The sequence below is a fragment of the Oncorhynchus kisutch genome, unplaced genomic scaffold (assembly GCF_002021735.2).
Source record: "Oncorhynchus kisutch isolate 150728-3 unplaced genomic scaffold, Okis_V2 Okis06b-Okis10b_hom, whole genome shotgun sequence".
NCBI lineage: Eukaryota > Metazoa > Chordata > Actinopteri > Salmoniformes > Salmonidae > Oncorhynchus > Oncorhynchus kisutch.
This window is the reverse complement of record NW_022261983.1, coordinates 11,360,365-11,380,199: the sequence shown is the minus strand read 5'-3', so window position 1 is coordinate 11,380,199 and position 19,835 is coordinate 11,360,365. Positions and strand designations below refer to the sequence as shown.

At 49.4% G+C, this 19,835-nt stretch overlaps 1 protein-coding gene across 1 annotated transcript in view; it reads left to right on the top strand.

Moving 5' to 3' along the window:
* The first annotated feature begins 642 nt into the window (after positions 1-642).
* LOC116359871 (protein sidekick-2-like) overlaps positions 643-19,835 on the top strand; it is a 66,689-nt gene continuing 47,496 nt past the window's right edge. Inside the window, exons 1-15 of the mRNA XM_031813744.1 lie at positions 643-945; positions 1,143-1,324; positions 1,553-1,668; positions 1,893-2,088; positions 3,045-3,143; positions 3,524-3,715; positions 4,375-4,496; positions 5,239-5,348; positions 8,497-8,647; positions 9,901-10,138; positions 10,673-10,788; positions 10,983-11,172; positions 11,860-11,958; positions 12,655-12,849; positions 18,838-19,039. Coding sequence (XP_031669604.1) covers positions 881-945; positions 1,143-1,324; positions 1,553-1,668; positions 1,893-2,088; positions 3,045-3,143; positions 3,524-3,715; positions 4,375-4,496; positions 5,239-5,348; positions 8,497-8,647; positions 9,901-10,138; positions 10,673-10,788; positions 10,983-11,172; positions 11,860-11,958; positions 12,655-12,849; positions 18,838-19,039 — 2,273 coding nt within the window. The 5' untranslated portion in view covers positions 643-880. The remainder of the gene's footprint in view (positions 946-1,142; positions 1,325-1,552; positions 1,669-1,892; positions 2,089-3,044; positions 3,144-3,523; positions 3,716-4,374; positions 4,497-5,238; positions 5,349-8,496; positions 8,648-9,900; positions 10,139-10,672; positions 10,789-10,982; positions 11,173-11,859; positions 11,959-12,654; positions 12,850-18,837; positions 19,040-19,835) is intronic.

Here is a 19,835-nt window from a genome sequence, read left to right as displayed (position 1 = left end):
CTTCAGTGGCGTTAGCTTGCTTCGACTGCAGATGCGTCCCAAACGGCTCTCTTTCCCCTTTACAGTGTACTACATTTGACCAGGACCTATAGGGCTCCACTGCACTCTAAATGGACTACAGAGTAATTTGGGACGCAGACCATGACTTCTTTGATGGTAGCTGAGCTGAAGAGAGAGAGCTCTCTGAGGGAGAGATATCACAGAGCCTTTTACTGTGGCATAGAAACAGACAGCCCTTAGTTGGATAGATCAGTGACAATGGTCTGACCAACTCTGCTTTGTGCTGCCTTTACGCACACACACACATACACACACACACACACACACACACACACACACACACACACACATACGCACACACACACATACGCACACACACACACACACACATACACACACATACGCACACATACGCACACACACACACACACACACACATACGCACACACACACACACATATACGCACACACACACATACGCACACACACACACACACACACACACGCACATATACACACATATACACACACACACACATACGCACACACACACACACGCACATACGCACGCACACACACACACACACACACACACGCACACACACACACACACACACACACACATATACACACATATACACACACACACACATACGCGCACACACACACACACTAACGGTTACATAACGAAAAGACATGGAAATATTCAGAAACACTTGTTAATTCATGCCAGTTTTCTCTCTCCCCTATCTCTCTCCCCTATCTCTCTCCCCTATCTCTCTCTCCCTCCCTCTCTCCCACCAGACTCTCTCTACCAGAGGAGCCTCCCAGTGCCCCTCCTCAGACGGTGATTGCCAGTGGTCGTACCAACCAGTCCATCATGATCCAGTGGCAACCACCCCCGGAGAGCCACCAGAATGGACCGCTCCAGGGATACATCATCAGGTGAGACACAGAGCGGATTGTTCCAGGTTGAAGATGGAAGGGGTCAATGACATTCATCTTTGTTATTAACCTGTATAACACCACTTGGGTCATGGTCACAATCCTATTGTCTTCCTCCTCACCTTCCATCTCTTTTCACCCTCACTTTCCCCTTTCTGCACTGTCTAAACATCCCTCTCTCTCTCCCCCCCTCCTAGGTACTGTCTGTCAGGACTACCAGTGGACTGTCAGATGAAGAACATCACCAGGCCAGACCAGAATAACCTACTCCTGGAGGACCTCATCATCTGGACTAACTATGAGATGGAGGTGGCAGCCTACAACAGGGCTGGGAGGGGTACCTACAGCCACAAGGTTACAGAGTGGACCCTGCAGGGAGGTGAGGATGGATGACGTCCAGTTAAACACAGTTCTCCAGCTTTAAGGGTTGAGAAGTGACGTACTTCTCTTAGCAGTTTGTGGAACATAGAACCACAACAAGCCCACGTCGTGCCAGAAGCTCCTCTGCAGTTTCTGAGGGCCGGTTATTCAGTCATCCCCCTTCTCTTCCTATCTCATGTTTTCTCTCTCTCTCTTTCTCTCGTATCTCCCTCCATCTCGCTCCCAGTCCCCACTGTCCCACCAGGTAATGTCCAGGCTGAGCCATTCAACTCCTCTACAGTCAGGCTGACCTGGTCAGCTCCTAGCCCTCAGTTCATCAATGGCATCAACCAGGGATACAAGGTGGGAAACAGAGAGCAGAGACCAGAGACAAACATTCTTATTGGATGTGCAGTAGAACGACCTCTTCTGTAAATACATTTCTGTACTGTCCTACACTGCCCCCTAGTGGTTAGAATAAGAACTGCATTATCCAGCATTAGACATACCAGTGGCACAACAGATCCCTATAAACCAGCTGCTTTTCTCTTATGACATTTTTTAACTATCCCTCCGTCTGTTTCCAGCTGTTGGCGTGGGAGGCGGGTCAAGAGGAGGATGTTACCATGGTGACAGTGAGACCTAACTTCCAGGACAGCGTGCATGTGGGCTACGTGACTGGACTGAAGAAGTTCACAGAGTACTACATCTCTGTCCTGTGTTTCACTACACCTGGAGACGGCCCTCGCAGCCCGCCTCACAGACTACGCACTCACGAAGACAGTGAGTACCACAGTCACATAACTATACCAAACCTGTAGGCACTCACGAAGACACTGTCTCACAGGCACAGACAAAAGCAATTCTATTTCCACATGATTCTATCGACCCGAAGGCCCCGGACTGTACTGTGTTGGCTCAGATATTCTTTGTCTGCTTAACTGGGCCAGCGCAGTACAGCTCAGTACTGTAAAGTATATGGTACTACTGTAAAGTATATGATACTACTGCAAAGTATATGATACTACTGCAAAGTATATGGTACTACTGTAAAGTATATGATACCACTGTAAAGTATATGGTATAACTGTAAAGTATATGGTACTACTGCAAAGTATATGGTACTACTGTAAAGTACATGATACTACTGCAAAGTATATGGTACTACTGTAAAGTATATTCTACTACTGCAAAGTATATGGTATAACTGTAAAGTGTATGGTACTACTGTAAAGTATATGGTACTACTGTAAAGTATATGGTACTACTGTAAAGTATATTCTACTACTGCAAAGTATATGGTATAACTGTAAAGTACATGATACTACTGCAAAGTATATGGTACTACTGTAAAATATATGGTACTACTGTAAAGTATATTATACTACTGCAAAGTATATGGTATAACTGTAAAGTGTATGGTACTACTGTAAAGTATATGGTACTACTGTAAAGTATATGGTACTACTGTAAAGTATATGATACTACTGTAAAGTATATGGTACTACTGTAAAGTGTATGGTACTACTGTAAAGTATATGGTACTACTGTAAAGTATATGGTACTACTGTAAAGTATATGGTACTACTCTAAATTATACGATACTTGTGCACTAAACATACTGGACACTCACTGTATAATCCTTGCCTTTGTGTGTGTGTGTGTGTGTGTGTGTGTGTGTGTGTGTGTGTGTGTGTGTGTGTGTGTGTGTGTGTGTGTGTGTGTGTGTGTGTGTCCAGAGCCTGGTGCCGTTGGTCACCTGAGCTTTACAGAGATCCTGGACACATCTCTGAAGGTCAGCTGGAAAGATCCCAACGAGAAGAATGGAGTCCTCACAGGTACTGTACCTAGTATAGTATAGTATAGTATCTAACCCTAACCCTCTCTGGAAAGACCCCAACTAGAAGATCAGAGTCCTCACAGATGACTAGGCCTACTGTAGTCATGGTCTATGGTTGACCCTGTTTGTTGGATGTGTGCTGTGTTTTGTTGGGTACTGTGGTAGCTAAAGAATCCATTTCTGTGCAAATGGCCAATAAAGATCTATTCTATTCACTTCTATAGGGAACGGGGGATACCTAGTCAGTTGTATTCTAGTCTCGTTATGTCCTCTGTATCAGTCTAACCAGCTGTGATGTCCCTCTCCTACAGTATTGTATTCTAGTCTCGTTATGTCCTCTGTATCAGTCTAACCAGCTGTGATGTCCCTCTCCTACAGGCTACCGTATCTCGTGGGAGGAGTTTAACCGGACCAACACCCGGGTCACCCACTACCTCCCTAACCTGACCCAGGAGTACCGGGTCACCGGGCTGACCGCCCTCACCACCTACACCATCCAGGTGGCTGGGATGACCTCCAAGGGACAGGGTCAACTCTCTTCTTCTACAATATCATCTGGAGTTCCCCCAGGTTAGTACCTCCCCCTAACCCTCCCCCAGGTTAGTACCTCCCCCTAACTCTACCCCCAGGTTAGTAACTCTCCCTAACCTTCCCCCAGGTTCGTACCTCCTCCTAACCCTACCCCCAGGTTAGTACCTCCTCCTAACCCTACCCCCAGGTTAGTACCTCCCCCTAACCCTCCCCCTAGGTTAGTATCTCCCCCTAACCCTACCCCCAGGTTAGTACCTCCCCCAGGTTAGTACCTCTGATCTCACTGTGTCCCTCCTTTATCTCCGTCCCTGATCTCACTGTGTCCCTCCTCCTTTATCTCCGTCCCTGATCTCATTGTGTCCCTCCTCCTTTATCTCCGTCCCTGATCTCACTGTGTCCCTCCTCCTTTATCTCCGTCCCTGATCTCATTGTGTCCCTCCTCCTTTATCTCCGTCCCTGATCTCACTGTCCCTCCTTTATTTCTGTCTCTGATCTCATTGTGTCCCTCCTCCTTTATCTCCGTCCCTGATCTCACTGTCCCTCCTTTATCTCTGTCTCTGATCTCATTGTGTCCCTCCTCCTTTATCTCCGTCCCTGATCTCACTGTCCCTCCTTTATCTCTGTCTCTGATCTCACTGTGTCCCTCCTCCTTTATCTCCATCCCTGATCTCATTGTGTCTTTCCTCCTCCCTATACAGAGATGCCGGGCCCACCAACCAACATAGCCATCTCCAACATCGGCCCCCGCTCTGTAGCCCTGCAGTTTAAACCTGGCTATGACGGCAAGACGTCCATCTCACGCTGGCAGGTTGAGGCACAGGTGAGAGACACATCCATCAATCAATAAATCAATTAATCAAGCAAGCGCGCAATCAATCAAACTTTAAGTGAATTTTAAAAATCATAGTCTCTCTCTCTCCCTCTCTCTCTCTCTCTCTCTCTCTCTCTCTCTCTCTCTCTCTCTCTCTCTCTCTCTCCCTCTCTCTCTCCCTCTCTCTCTCTCTCTCTCTTTCTCTCTTCTCTTTCTCTCCTCTGTCTCTCTCTCTCTCTCCCTCTCTCTCTCACTCTCTTTCTCTCGCTCTCTCTTCTGTCTCTCTCTCTCCCTCACTCTCTCTCTCCCTCTCCCTCTCCCTCTTCCCCCTCAAAACCCTCATCTCCCCCCTCTCTCTCTTTTTCCTACACTCTCAACCCCCCTCATTATACCCACCTCATTATACCCACCTCATTATACCCACCTCATTATACCACCCTCATTATACCCACCTCATTATACCCACTTCATTATACCCACCTCATTATACCCACCTCATTATACCACCCTCATTATACCCACCTCATTATACCCACCTCATTATACCCACCTCATTATACCACCCTCATTATACCCACCTCATTATTCCCACTTCATTATACCCACCTCATTATACCACCCTCATTATACCCACCTCATCATACCCACCTCATTATACCCACCTCATTATACCCACCTCATTATACCCACCTCATTATACCACCCTCATTATACCCACCTCATCATACCCACCTCATTATACCCTCTGTAGATTGGTATAATCGGGGAGAATGAGGAGTGGGTGATGGTCCACCAGTTGCCCAACGAGCCTGATGCCCGCTCCCTGGAGGTCCTGGACCTGAACCCCTACACCTCCTATAGGTACAGTACAAGATCACTAGTACAACATCACTGGTACAGCTACAACAGATACCTAACACTACACCTCCTATAGGTACAGTACAACATCACTAGTACAACATCACTGGTATAGCTACAACAGATACCTGACACTACACCTCCTATAGGTACAGTACAACATCACTGGTACAGCTACAACAGATACCTAACACTACACCTCCTATAGGTACAGTACAACATCACTGGTACAGCTACAACAGATACCTGACACTACACCTCCTATAGGTACAGTACAACATCACTGGTACAGCTACAACAGATACCTAACACTACACCTCCTATAGGTACAGTACAACATCACTGGTACAGCTACAACATATACCTGACACTACACCTCCTATAGGTACAGTACAACATCACTGGTACAGCTACAACAGATACCTAACACTACACCTCCTATAGGTACAGTACAACATCACTGGTACAGCTACAACAGATACCTAACACTACACCTCCTATAGGTACAGTACAACATCACTAGTACAACATCACTGGTACAGCTACAACAGATACCCAACACTACACCTCCTATAGGTACAGTACAACATCACTAGTACAACATCACTGGTACAGCTACAACAGATACCTAACACTACACCTCCTATAGGTACAGTACAACATCACTAGTACAACATCACTGGTACAGCTACAACAGATACCTCACACTACACCTCCTATAGGTACAGTACAACATCACTAGTACAACATCACTGGTACAGCTACAACAGATACCTAACACTACACCTCCTATAGGTACAGTACAACATCACTAGTACAACATCACTGGTACAGCTACAACAGATACCTGACACTACACCTCCTATAGGTACAGTACAACATCACTGGTACAGCTACAACAGATACCTGACACTACACCTCCTATAGGTACAGTACAACATCACTAGTACAACATCACTGGTACAGCTACAACAGATACCTGACACTACACCTCCTATAGGTACAGTACAACATCACTAGTACAACATCACTGGTACAGCTACAACAGATACCTGACACTACACCTCCTATAGGTACAGTACAACATCACTAGTACAACATCACTGGTACAGCTACAATAGATACCTAACACTACACCTCCTATAGGTACAGTACAACATCACTAGTACAACATCACTAGTACAACATCACTGGTACAGCTACAACAGATACCTGACACTACACCTCCTATAGGTACAACATCACTAGTACAACATCACTGGTACAACATCACTGGTACAGCTACAACAGATACCTGACACTACACCTCCTATAGGTACAACATCACTAGTACAACATCACTAGTACAACATCACTGGTACAGCTACAACAGATACCTGACACTACACCTCCTATAGGTACAACATCACTAGTACAACATCACTGGTACAGCTACAACAGATACCTAACACTACACCTCCTATAGGTACAGTACAACATCACTAGTACAGCTACAACAGATACCTGACACTACACCTCCTATAGGTACAGTACAACATCACTGGTACAGCTACAACAGATACCCAACACTACACCTCCTATAGGTACAGTACAACATCACTGGTACAGCTACAACAGATACCTAACACTACACCTCCTATAGGTACAGTACAACATCACTAGTACAACATCACTGGTACAGCTACAACAGATACCTAACACTACACCTCCTATAGGTACAGTACAACATCACTGGTACAGCATCACTGGTACAGCTACAACAGATACATGACACTACACCTCCTATAGGTACAGTACAACATCAATGGTACAGCTACAACAGATACCTAACACTACACCTCCTATAGGTACAGTACAACATCACTAGTACAACATCACTGGTACAGCTACAACAGATACCTGACACTACACCTCCTATAGGTACAGTACAACATCACTGGTACAGCTACAACAGATACCTAACACTACACCTCCTATAGGTACAGTACAACATCACTAGTACAACATCACTGGTACAGCTACAACAGATACCCAACACTACACCTCCTATAGGTACAGTACAACATCACTGGTACAGCTACAACAGATACCTAACACTACACCTCCTATAGGTACAGTACAACATCACTAGTACAACATCACTGGTACAGCTACAACAGATACCCAACACTACACCTCCTATAGGTACAGTACAACATCACTGGTACAGCTACAACAGATACCTAACACTACACCTCCTATAGGTACAGTACAACATCACTAGTACAACATCACTGGTACAGCTACAACAGATACCCAACACTACACCTCCTATAGGTACAGTACAACATCACTGGTACAGCTACAACAGATACCTAACACTACACCTCCTATAGGTACAGTACAACATCACTAGTACAACATCACTGGTACAGCTACAACAGATACCTAACACTACACCTCCTATAGGTACAGTACAACATCACTAGTACAACATCACTGGTACAGCTACAACAGATACCCAACACTACACCTCCTATAGGTACAGTACAACATCACTGGTACAGCTACAACAGATACCTAACACTACACCTCCTATAGGTACAGTACAACATCACTAGTACAACATCACTGGTACAGCTACAACAGATACCTCACACTACACCTCCTATAGGTACAGTACAACATCACTGGTACAGCTACAACAGATACCTAACACTACACCTCCTATAGGTACAGTACAACATCACTGGTACAGCTACAACAGATACCTAACACTACACCTCCTATAGGTACAGTACAACATCACTAGTACAACATCACTGGTACAGCTACAACAGATACCTAACACTACACCTCCTATAGGTACAGTACAACATCACTAGTACAGCTACAACAGATACCTAACACTACACCTGATAAACGTACTCACATAGTTATTGTGGTAGTCACATACTGACCACACAATACACCCATCAGTGTTTGTCTCTATTCCACTTCAAAGGGATCAACCTTAAATTCATGAGCAGAAAAGTCCATACCCTCTGAATTGAAATGGGATTGGTCTCCAACCCTGATTCCTGTATCTCCATGTTGTAAGCATAGCTCCTACCAGAACATCCTGCCAAACCCATGTTGACATTCATACCTTCCCGTCTGTCCTCCCCTGTAGGTTCCGTATGCGCCAGGTGAACATAGTGGGGACCAGTCCTCCGAGCCAGCCCTCCAGGAAGATCCAGACCCTGCAGGCGCCTCCAGATATCTCCCCCTACAACGTCACCCTCCGAACAGCCTCAGAGACCAGCCTCTGGCTCCGATGGGTGGTGCGTCCTGACTAGATTGTTTTCCTCATAAGGGCACAAGGGAACACAGACATGCATGTACACAATATCTGTTTCTCTGTCAGTCAGTCTCTGTTTCTCTGTCAGTCTCTGTCTGTCTGTTAGTCAGTCTCTGTCTCTCTGTCAGTCGGTCTCTGTCTCTCTGTCAGTCTGTCTCTGTCTCTCTGTCAGTCTCTGTATCTCTGTCTCTCTGTCAGTCAGTCTCTGTCTCTCTGTTAGTCAGTCTCTGTATCTCTGTCTCTATGTCAGTCAGTCTCTGTATCTCTGTCTCTCTCTCAGTCTGTCTCTGTATCTCTGTCTCTCTGTCAGTCCGTCTCTGTCTCTCTGTCAGTCCGTCTCTGTCTCTCTGTCAGTCAGTCTCTGTCTCTCTGTCAGTCAGTCTCTTTATCTCTGTCAGTCAGTCTCTGTCTCTCTGTCAGTCAGTCTCTGTATCTCTGTCTCTCTGTCAGTCATTCTCTGTCTCTCTGTCAGTCAGTCTCTGTATCTCTGTCTCTATGTCAGTCAGTCTCTGTATCTCTGTCAGCCAGTCTCTGTCTCTCTGTCAGTCAGTCTCTGTGTCTATGTCAGTCAGTCTCTGTATCTCTGTCAGTCAGTCTCTGCCTCTCTGTCAGTCAGTCTCTGTATCTCTGTCTCTATGTCAGTCAGTCTCTGTCTCTCTGTAAGTCAGTCTCTGTCTCTCTGTCAGTCAGTCTCTGTATCTCTGTCTCTATGTCAGTCAGTCTCTGTCTCTCTGTCAGTCAGTCTCTGTATATCTGCCTCTATGTCAGTCAGTCTCTGTCTCTCTGTCAGTCAGTCTCTGTCTCTCTGTCAGTCCGTCTCTGTTTCTCTGTTATTCAGTCTCTATCTCTCTGTCAGTCTGTCTCTGTCTCTCTGTCAGTCAGTCTCTGTATCTCTGTCTCTCTGTCAGTCAGTCTCTGTGTCTATGTCAGTCAGTCTCTGTATCTCTGTCAGTCCGTCTCTGTCTCTCTGTCAGTCAGTCTCTGTATCTCTGTCTCTCTGTCAGTCCGTCTCTGTCTCTCTGTCAGTCAGTCTCTGTATCTCTGTCTCTCTGTCAGTCCGTCTCTGTCTCTCTGTATCTCTGTCAGTCCGTCTCTGTCTCTCTGTATCTCTGTTAGTCAGTCTCTGTCTCTCTGTATCTCTGTCTCTCTGTCAGTCAGTCTCTGTTTTGCTGTCTCTCTGTCAGTCAGTGTGTATCATACCCTCTCCACCTTCCTCCCCACCTCCTCTCTCTCCAGCCTCTTCCAGAGTGGGAGTACAATGGTGACCAGGAGTTGGTGGGTTACCGGGTTCAGTACTCCAGAGAGACATCTAAGGAAGGGGTCCTGTCCCACGTCATCAGTGACCGGCTGGAGAGGGAGTTTACCATAGAGGACCTGGAGGAGTGGACAGAGTACGAAGTCAGGGTTCAGGCCATCAACGGCTTGGGCTCTGGGCCCTGGAGCCAGCCTGTCCAGGGCCGAACCAGGGAGTCTGGTAAGACTGGGGAGACATATAAGCAAATCAAATCAAATCAAATTAATTTGTCACATACACATGGTTAGGAGATGTTAATGCGAGTGTAGCGAAATGCTTGTGCTTCTAGTTCCGACAATGAAGTAATAACCAACAAGTAATCTAGCTAACAATTCCAAAACTACTACCTTATAGACACAAGTGTAAGAGGATAAAGAATATGTACATAAAGATATATGAATGAGTGATGGTACAGAGCGGCATAGGCAAGATACAGTAGATGGTATCGAGTACAGTATATACATATGAGATGAGTATGTAAACAAAGTGGCATAGTTAAAGTGGCTAGTGATACATGTATTACATAAAGATGCAGTAGATGATATAGAGTACAGTATATATGTATACATTATGAGATAAATAATGTAGGGTTTGTAAACATTATATTAGTAGCATTGTTTAAAGTGGCTAGTGATAACACACTCATACTACACGCACATTAACACACTTATACTGAACACACAGGCTGTATTCTAACCTCTGACCCCTGTGTAGTGCCGTCCTGTGGTCCCACCAATGTGTCAGCCTTTGCCACGACTTCCAGCAGCATTCTGGTCCGCTGGGGGGAGGTCCCTCAGACTGACCGCAACGGACTCATCCTGGGATACAAGGTCAGTGCCACACGCACACACAAATATACACACACACACACACACACACACACACACACACACACACACACACACACACACACACACACACACACACACACACACACAGGAACCTAAACAAACACACACACACACACACACAGGAACCTAAACAAACACACTCACTATTACCCGTTGTCCCCGTGGTCTCCCAGGTGGTGTATAAGGACAGGGGTTCAGACTCTGTCCCTCAGTACTGGGAGGTGGAGGGGAACACCAGCCACAGTGTTCAGTTGAGTGGTCTGGGGAAGTACGTGTTGTATGAGATCCAGGTCCTGGCCTTCACACGGATAGGAGACGGCAGGAGCAGCAGGCCGTCCATCCTGGAGAGGACCCTGGACGATGGTGAGCATCACTCACTGACCTAATACCTTGGGTTCAAAACCCGGGTGTCCTGCCCGCCACAACACTGTGTTAGCCTGTTGAGATAGATACAGCAATGAAGGCCCCCCCTAAAGGATGCTACTGGCCACGTCAAGACTGTTCTACCCTCTGCTAGAACCATTGGTTCTGTTCTCCTCTGTTCTGGGATTGTATTGATAAAGGTAAGCTCAACTAGATCCCCGTGGACACGGTGCTGTTGTGTTGGTTCTGTTCTCCTCTGTTCTGGGATTGTATTGATAAAGGTAACCGTGGACACGGTGCTGTTGTGTTGGTTCTATTATCCTCTGTTCTGGGATTGTATTGATAAAGGTAACCGTGGACACGGTGCTGTTGTGTTGGTTCTATTATCCTCTGTTCTGGGATTGTATTGATAAAGGTAACCGTGGGCACGGTGCTGTTGTGTTGGTTCTGTTCTCCTCTGTTCTGGGATTGTATTGATGAAGGTAACCGTGGGCACGGTGCTGTTGTGTTGGTTCTGTTCTCCTCTGTTCTGGGATTGTATTGATAAAGGTAACCGTGGGCACGGTGCTGTTGTGTTGGTTCTGTTCTCCTCTGTTCTGGGATTGTATTGATAAAGGTAACCGTGGACACGGTGCTGTTGTGTTGGTTCTGTTCTCATGACCCATTTTCCTCCCTCTGTCTCCACAGTCCCCGGTCCTCCAGTGGGCATCCTGTTCCCAGAGGTGAGGACCGGCTCAGTCAGGCTCATCTGGCAGCCTCCTGCACAGCCTAACGGCATCATTCTGGGTACGTCTACTACCACAGACCCCTCCTCCCCTCCATACATCCATTATCCTAACAGGGAGTAGTATAACTAACGGCTGTTTCTAAACCACAGGGCCTCCATATCTCAGGATCCAAGCTCTCATACCAAGACATTATCCACATTCTGTTTATTACATTGTCCCTGGTTCCTCTAAGACACTATCTACATTCTGTTTATTACATTGTCCCTGGTTCCTCTAATACACTATCCACATTCTGTTTATTACGTTGTCCCTGGTTCCTCTAATACACTATCCACATTCTGTTTATTACATTGTCCCTGGTTCCTCTAAGACAAGACACTATCCACATTCTGTTTATTACGTTGTCCCTGGTTCCTCTAAGACATTATCCACATTCTGTTTATTACATTGTCCCTGGTTCCTCTAATACACTATCCACATTCTGTTTATTACATTGTCCCTGGTTCCTCTAATACACTATCCACATTCTGTTTATTACATTGTCCCTGGTTCCTCTAATACACTATCCACATTCTGTTTATTACATTGTCTCTGGTTCCTCTAATACATTATCCACATTCTGTTTATTACATTGTCTCTGGTTCCTCTAAGACACTTTGAGATCTATGTCCATGTTCTTTATTGACAACATTTCAACATTTTAGGTCGTCAACAGATCGTTTCCCGTACTGAATCGTCCTGTTCCTCTCTCTAGCCTATCAGATCACACACAGACGGAACACCTCCAATAGCAACGCTGCCACTGTGGACGTGCTGAGCCCCAGTGCCCGACAGTATACAGCATCTGGACTGAAACCAGAGTCCGTCTATGTGTTCCGCCTCACCGCTCAGACGCGCAAGGGCTGGGGAGAAGCTGCAGAGGCCCTGGTGGTCACGACAGAGAAGAGAGGTAGGTACTGACCCGACTGGGGAGGAAATAGTGCTGGGGGGGAGGCTGTAGAGGCCCTGGTGGTCACGACAGAGAAGAGAGGTAGGTACTGACCCGACTGGGAGGAAATAGTGCTGGGGGGGAGGCTGTAGAGGCCCTGGTGGTCACGACAGAGAAGAGAGGTAGGTACTGACCCGACTGGGGAGGATATAGTGCTGGGGAGAAGCTGCAGAGGCCCTGAAGGTCACGACAGAGAAGAGAGGTAGGTACTGACCCACCTGGGGAGGAAATAGTGCTGGGGGGGAGACTGTAGAGGCCCTGGTGGTCACGACAGTGAAGAGAGGTAGGTACTGACCCAACTGGGGAGGAAATAGTGCTGGGGGGGAGACTGTAGAGGCCCTGGTGGTCACTACAGAGAAGAGAGGTAGGTACTGACCCATCTGGGGAGGAAATAGTGCTGGGGAGAATCTGCAGAGGCCCTGGTGGTCACGACAGAGAAGAGAGGTAGGTACTGACCCGACTGGGGAGGAAATAGTGCTGGGGGGGAGGCTGTAGAGGCCCTGGTGGTCACGACAGAGAAGAGAGGTAGGTACTGACCCGACTGGGGAGGAAATAGTGCTGGGGAGAAGCTGTAGAGGCCCTGGTGGTCACGACAGAGAAGAGAGGTAGGTACTGACCCGACTGGGGAGGAAATAGTGCTGGGGGGGAGGCTGTAGAGGCCCTGGTGGTCACGACAGAGAAGAGAGGTAGGTACTGACCCGACTGGGGAGGAAATAGTGCTGGGGGGGAGGCTGTAGAGGCCCTGGTGGTCACGACAGAGAAGAGAGGTAGGTACTGACCCGACTGGGGAGGAAATAGGGCTGGGGAGAAGCTGCAGAGGCCCTGGTGGTCACGACAGAGAAGAGAGGTAGGTACTGACCCGACTGGGGAGGAAATAGTGCTGGGGGGGAGGCTGTAGAGGCCCTGGTGGTCACGACAGAGAAGAGAGGTAGGTACTGACCCGACTGGGGATGAAATAGGGCTGGGGAGAAGCTGCAGAGGCCCTGGTGGTCACGACAGAGAAGAGAGGTAGGTACTGACCCGACTGGGGAGGAAATAGTGCTGGGGGGAGCCTGTAGAGGCCCTGAACGTCACGACAGAGAAGAGAGGTAGGTACTGACCCGACTGGGGAGGAAATAGTGCTGGGGGGGAGGCTGTAGAGGCACTGGTGGTCACGACAGAGAAGAGAGGTAGGTACTGACCCGACTGGGGAGGAAATAGTGCTGGGGGGAGACTGTAGAGGCCCTGGTGGTCACGACAGAGAAGAGAGGTAGGTACTGACCCAACTGGGGAGGAAATAGTGCTGGGGGGGAGGCTGTAGAGGCCCTGGTGGTCACGACAGAGAAGAGAGGTAGGTACTGACCCAGCTGGGGAGGAAATAGTGCTGGGGGGGAGGCTGTAGAGGCCCTGGTGGTCACGACAGAGAAGAGAGGTAGGTACTGACCCGACTGGGGTGGAAATAGTGCCTGGGGGGAGGCTGTAGAGGCCCTGAAGGTCACTACAGAGAAGAGAGGTAGGTACTGACCCGACTGGGGAGGAAATAGGGCTGGGGAGAAGCTGCAGAGGCCAGGTGGTCACGACAGAGAAGAGAGGTAGGTACTGACCCGACTGGGGAGGAAATAGTGATGGGGGGGAGACTGTAGAGGCCCTGGTGGTCACGACAGAGAAGAGAGGTAGGTACTGACCCAACTGGGGAGGAAATAGTGCTGGGGGGGAGACTGTAGAGGCCCCGAAGGTCACGACAGAGAAGAGAGGTAGGTACTGACCCAACTGGGGAGGAAATAGTGCTGGGGGGGAGGCTGTAGAGGCCCTGGTGGTCACGACAGAGAAGAGAGGTAGGTACTGACCCGACTGGGGAGGAAATAGGGCTGGGGGGGAGGCTGTAGAGGCCCTGAAGGTCACGACAGAGAAGAGAGGTAGGTACTGACCCGACTGGGGAGGAAATAGGGCTGGGCGGGAGGCTGTAGAGGCCCTGAAGGTCACGACAGAGAAGAGAGGTAGGTACTGACCCGACTGGGGAGGAAATAGGGCTGGGGAGAAGCTGCAGAGGCCCTGGTGGTCACGACAGAGAAGAGAGGTAGGTACTGACCCGACTGGGGAGGAAATAGTGCTGGGGGGGAGGCTGTAGAGGCCCTGAACGTCACGACAGAGAAGAGAGGTAGGTACTGACCCGACTGGGGAGGAAATAGTGCTGGGGGGGAGACTGTAGAGGCCCTGGTGGTCACGACAGAGAAGAGAGGTAGGTACTGACCCGACTGGGGAGGAAATAGTGCTGGGGGGGAGACTGTAGAGGCCCTGGTGGTCACGACAGAGAAGAGAGGTAGGTACTGACACAACTGGGGAGGAAATAGTGCTGGGAGGGAGGCTGTAGAGGCCCTGGTGGTCACGACAGAGAAGAGAGGTAGGTACTGACCCAGCTGGGGAGGAAATAGTGCTGGGGGGGAGGCTGTAGAGGCCCTGGTGGTCACGACAGAGAAGAGAGGTAGGTACTGACCCGACTGGGGTGGAAATAGTGCCTGGGGGGAGGCTGTAGAGGCCCTGAAGGTCACTACAGAGAAGAGAGGTAGGTACTGACCCGACTGGGGAGGAAATAGGGCTGGGGAGAAGCTGCAGAGGCCAGGTGGTCACGACAGAGAAGAGAGGTAGGTACTGACCCGACTGGGGAGGAAATAGTGATGGGGGGGAGACTGTAGAGGCCCCGAAGGTCACGACAGAGAAGAGAGGTAGGTACTGACCCAACTGGGGAGGAAATAGTGCTGGGGGGGAGGCTGTAGAGGCCAGGTGGTCACGACAGAGAAGAGAGGTAGGTACTGACCCAACTGGGGAGGAAATAGTGCTGGGGGGGAGACTGTAGAGGCCCCGAAGGTCACGACAGAGAAGAGAGGTAGGTACTGACCCAACTGGGGAGGAAATAGTGCTGGGGGGGAGGCTGTAGAGGCCCTGGTGGTCACGACAGAGAAGAGAGGTAGGTACTGACCCGACTGGGGAGGAAATAGGGCTGGGGGGGAGGCTGTAGAGGCCCTGAAGGTCACGACAGAGAAGAGAGGTAGGTACTGACCCGACTGGGGAGGAAATAGGGCTGGGCGGGAGGCTGTAGAGGCCCTGAAGGTCACGACAGAGAAGAGAGGTAGGTACTGACCCGACTGGGGAAGAAATAGGGCTGGGGAGATGCTGCAGAGGCCCTGGTGGTCACGACAGAGAAGAGAGGTAGGTACTGACCCGACTGGGGAGGAAATAGTGCTGGGGGGGAGGCTGTAGAGGCCCTGAACGTCACGACAGAGAAGAGAGGTAGGTACTGACCCGACTGGGGAGGAAATAGTGCTGGGGGGGAGACTGTAGAGGCCCTGGTGGTCACGACAGAGAAGAGAGGTAGGTACTGACCCGACTGGGGAGGAAATAGTGCTGGGGGGGAGACTGTAGAGGCCCTGGTGGTCACGACAGAGAAGAGAGGTAGGTACTGACACAACTGGGGAGGAAATAGTGCTGGGGGGGAGGCTGTAGAGGCCCTGGTGCTCACGACAGAGAAGAGAGGTAGGTACTGACCCGACTGGGGAGGAAATAGTGCTGGGGGGGAGGCTGTAGAGGCCCTGAAGGTCACTACAGAGAAGAGAGGTAGGTACTGACCCTACTGGGGAGGAAATAGGGCTGGGGAGAAGCTGCAGAGGCCCTGGTGGTCACGACAGAGAAGAGAGGTAGGTACTGACCCGACTGGGGAGGAAATAGTGCTGGGGGGGAGACTGTAGAGGCCCTGGTGGTCACGACAGAGAAGAGAGGTAGGTACTGACACAACTGGGGAGGAAATAGTGCTGGGGGGGAGGCTGTAGAGGCCCTGGTGGTCACGACAGAGAAGAGAGGTAGGTACTGACCCGACTGGGGAGGAAATAGTGCTGGGGGGGAGGCTGTAGAGGCCCTGAAGGTCACTACAGAGAAGAGAGGTAGGTACTGACCCGACTGGGGAGGAAATAGGGCTGGGGAGAAGCTGCAGAGGCCCTGGTGGTCACGACAGAGAAGAGAGGTAGGTACTGACCCGACTGGGGAGGAAATAGTGATGGGGGGGAGACAGTAGAGGCCCTGGTGGTCACGACAGAGAAGAGAGGTAGGTACTGACCCGACTGGGGAGGAAATAGGGCTGGGGAGAAGCTGCAGAGGCCCTGGTGGTCACGACAGAGAAGAGAGGTAGGTACTGACCCAACTGGGGAGGAAATAGGGCTGGGGAGAAGCTGCAGAGGCCCTGGTGGTCACGACAGAGAAGAGAGGTAGGTACTGACCCGACTGGGGAGGAAATAGTGCTGGGGGGGAGGCTGTAGAGGCCCTGGTGGTCACGACAGAGAAGAGAGGTAGGTACTGACCCGACTGGGGAGGACATAGTGCTGGGGGGGAGACTGTAGAGGCCCTGGTGGTCACGACAGAGAAGAGAGGTAGGTACTGACCCGACTGGGGAGGAAATAGTGCTGGGGGGGAGACAGTAGAGGCCCTGGTGGTCACGACAGAGAAGAGAGGTAGGTACTGACCCGACTGGGGAGGAAATAGTGCTGGGGGGGAGACAGTAGAGGCCCTGGTGGTCACGACAGAGAAGAGAGGTAGGTACTGACCCGACTGGGGAGGAAATAGTGCTGGGGGGGAGACAGTAGAGGCCCTGGTGGTCACGACAGAGAAGAGAGGTAGGTACTGACCCAACTGGGGAGGAAATAGTGCTGGGGGGGAGGCTGTAGAGGCCCTGGTGGTCACGACAGAGAAGAGAGGTAGGTACTGACCCGACTGGGGAGGAAATAGTGCTGGGGGGGAGACAGTAGAGGCCCTGGTGGTCACGACAGAGAAGAGAGGTAGGTACTGACCCGACTGGGGAGGAAATAGTGCTGGGGGGGAGACAGTAGAGGCCCTGGTGGTCACGACAGAGAAGAGAGGTAGGTACTGACCCGACTGGGGAGGAAATAGTGCTGGGGGGGAGGCTGTAGAGGCCCTGGTGGTCACGACAGAGAAGAGAGGTAGGTACTGACCCGACTGGGGAGGAAATAGTGCTGGGGAGGAGGCTGTAGAGGCCCTGGTGGTCACGACAGAGAAGAGAGGTAGGTACTGACCCGACTGGGGAGGAAATAGTGCTGGGGGGGAGGCTGTAGAGGCCCTGGTGGTCACGACAGAGAAGAGAGGTAGGTACTGACCCGACTGGGGAGGAAATAGTGCTGGGGAGGAGGCTGTAGAGGCCCTGGTGGTCACGACAGAGAAGAGAGGTAGGTACTGACCCGACTGGGGAGGAAATAGTGCTGGGGGGGAGGCTGTAGAGGCCCTGGTGGTCACGACAGAGAAGAGAGGTAGGTACTGACCCGACTGGGGAGGAAATAGTGCTGGGGGGGAGGCTGTAGAGGCCCTGGTGGTCACGACAGAGAAGAGAGGTAGGTACTGACCCGACTGGGGAGGAAATAGTGCTGGGGGGGAGGCTGTAGAGGCCCTGGTGGTCACGACAGAGAAGAGAGGTAGGTACTGACCCGACTGGGGAGGAAATAGGGCTGGGGGGGAGACAGTAGAGGCCCTGGTGGTCACGACAGAGAAGAGAGGTAGGTACTGACCCGACTGGGGAGGAAATAGTGCTGGGGGGGAGACAGTAGAGGCCCTGGTGGTCACGACAGAGAAGAGAGGTAGGTACTGACCCGACTGGGGATGAAATAGGGCTGGGGAGAAGCTGCAGAGGCCCTGGTGGTCACGACAGAGAAGAGAGGTAGGTACTGACCCGACTGGGGATGAAATAGTGCAAACATAATGTAGCCTTCAATTATTTACTTATTTTATTTATTATTTGACATATTATTTGTGTTTTCATGTGTTTATTTAATTCATGTGTTTATTTATTTATATTTGTATTTATTTGCATCTATTTATTAATTCATTGATTTACTGATTTACTGATTTATTACCGTCATTGAGGTTATGTATGGGAACGGTGATTGACAGTGTGTGTTTGCCCCGCCCCCTCAGCGCGGCCTCAGCCAGCCAGCCGTCCCACAGTGCCCCAGGAGGACGTGCAGGCACGCAGCGTGATGTTGTCATGGGAACCAGGTAGCGACGGCCTGTCACCTGTCCGATACTACACGGTGCAGTACAGAGAGCTACCAGACAGTAACTGGACTGTCCACTCTGCATCGGTCAACCACGAGGCCAGCTCCTACATAGTGGACAGGTACAGTACACACCCTACCTAGTACCCTACCTAGCACCCTCACTAATGCACTACCTAGCACAAAGCACAATACCTAGTACCCTGTCTAGTGCAGGTCAGAGGGCAGAGAGACCTTATTCACATTTAAAGGACTGTGTTTATGTGAGGTTATGAATGTGTTATGTGGGGTTATGAATGTGTTATGTAGGGTTATGAATGTGTTTATGTAGGGTTATGAATGTGTTATGTAGGGTTATGAATGTGTTATGTAGGGTTATGAATGTGTTTATGTAGGGTTATGAATGTGTTTATGTAGGGTTATGAATGTGTTATGTAGGGTTATGAATGTGTTATGTAGGGTTATGAATGTGTTATGTAGCATTATGAATGTGTTATGTAGGGTTATGAATGTGTTATGTAGCATTATGAATGTGTTATGTAGGGTTATGAATGTGTTATGTGAGGTTACGAATGTGTTATGTGGGGTTATGAATGTGTTATGTGGGGTTATGAATGTGTTATGTAGGGTTATGAATGTGTTATGTAGGGTTATGAATGTGTTATGTAGGGTTATGAATGTGTAATGTAGGGTTATGAATGTGTTATGTAGGGTTATGAATGTGTTATGTAGGGTTATGAATGTGTTATGTAGGGTTATGAATGTGTTATGTAGGGTTATGAATGTGTTATGTAGGGTTATGAATGTGTTATGTAGGGTTATGAATGTGTTATGTAGCATTATGAATGTGTTATGTAGGGTTATGAATGTGTTATGTAGCATTATGAATGTGTTATGTAGGGTTATGAATGTGTTATG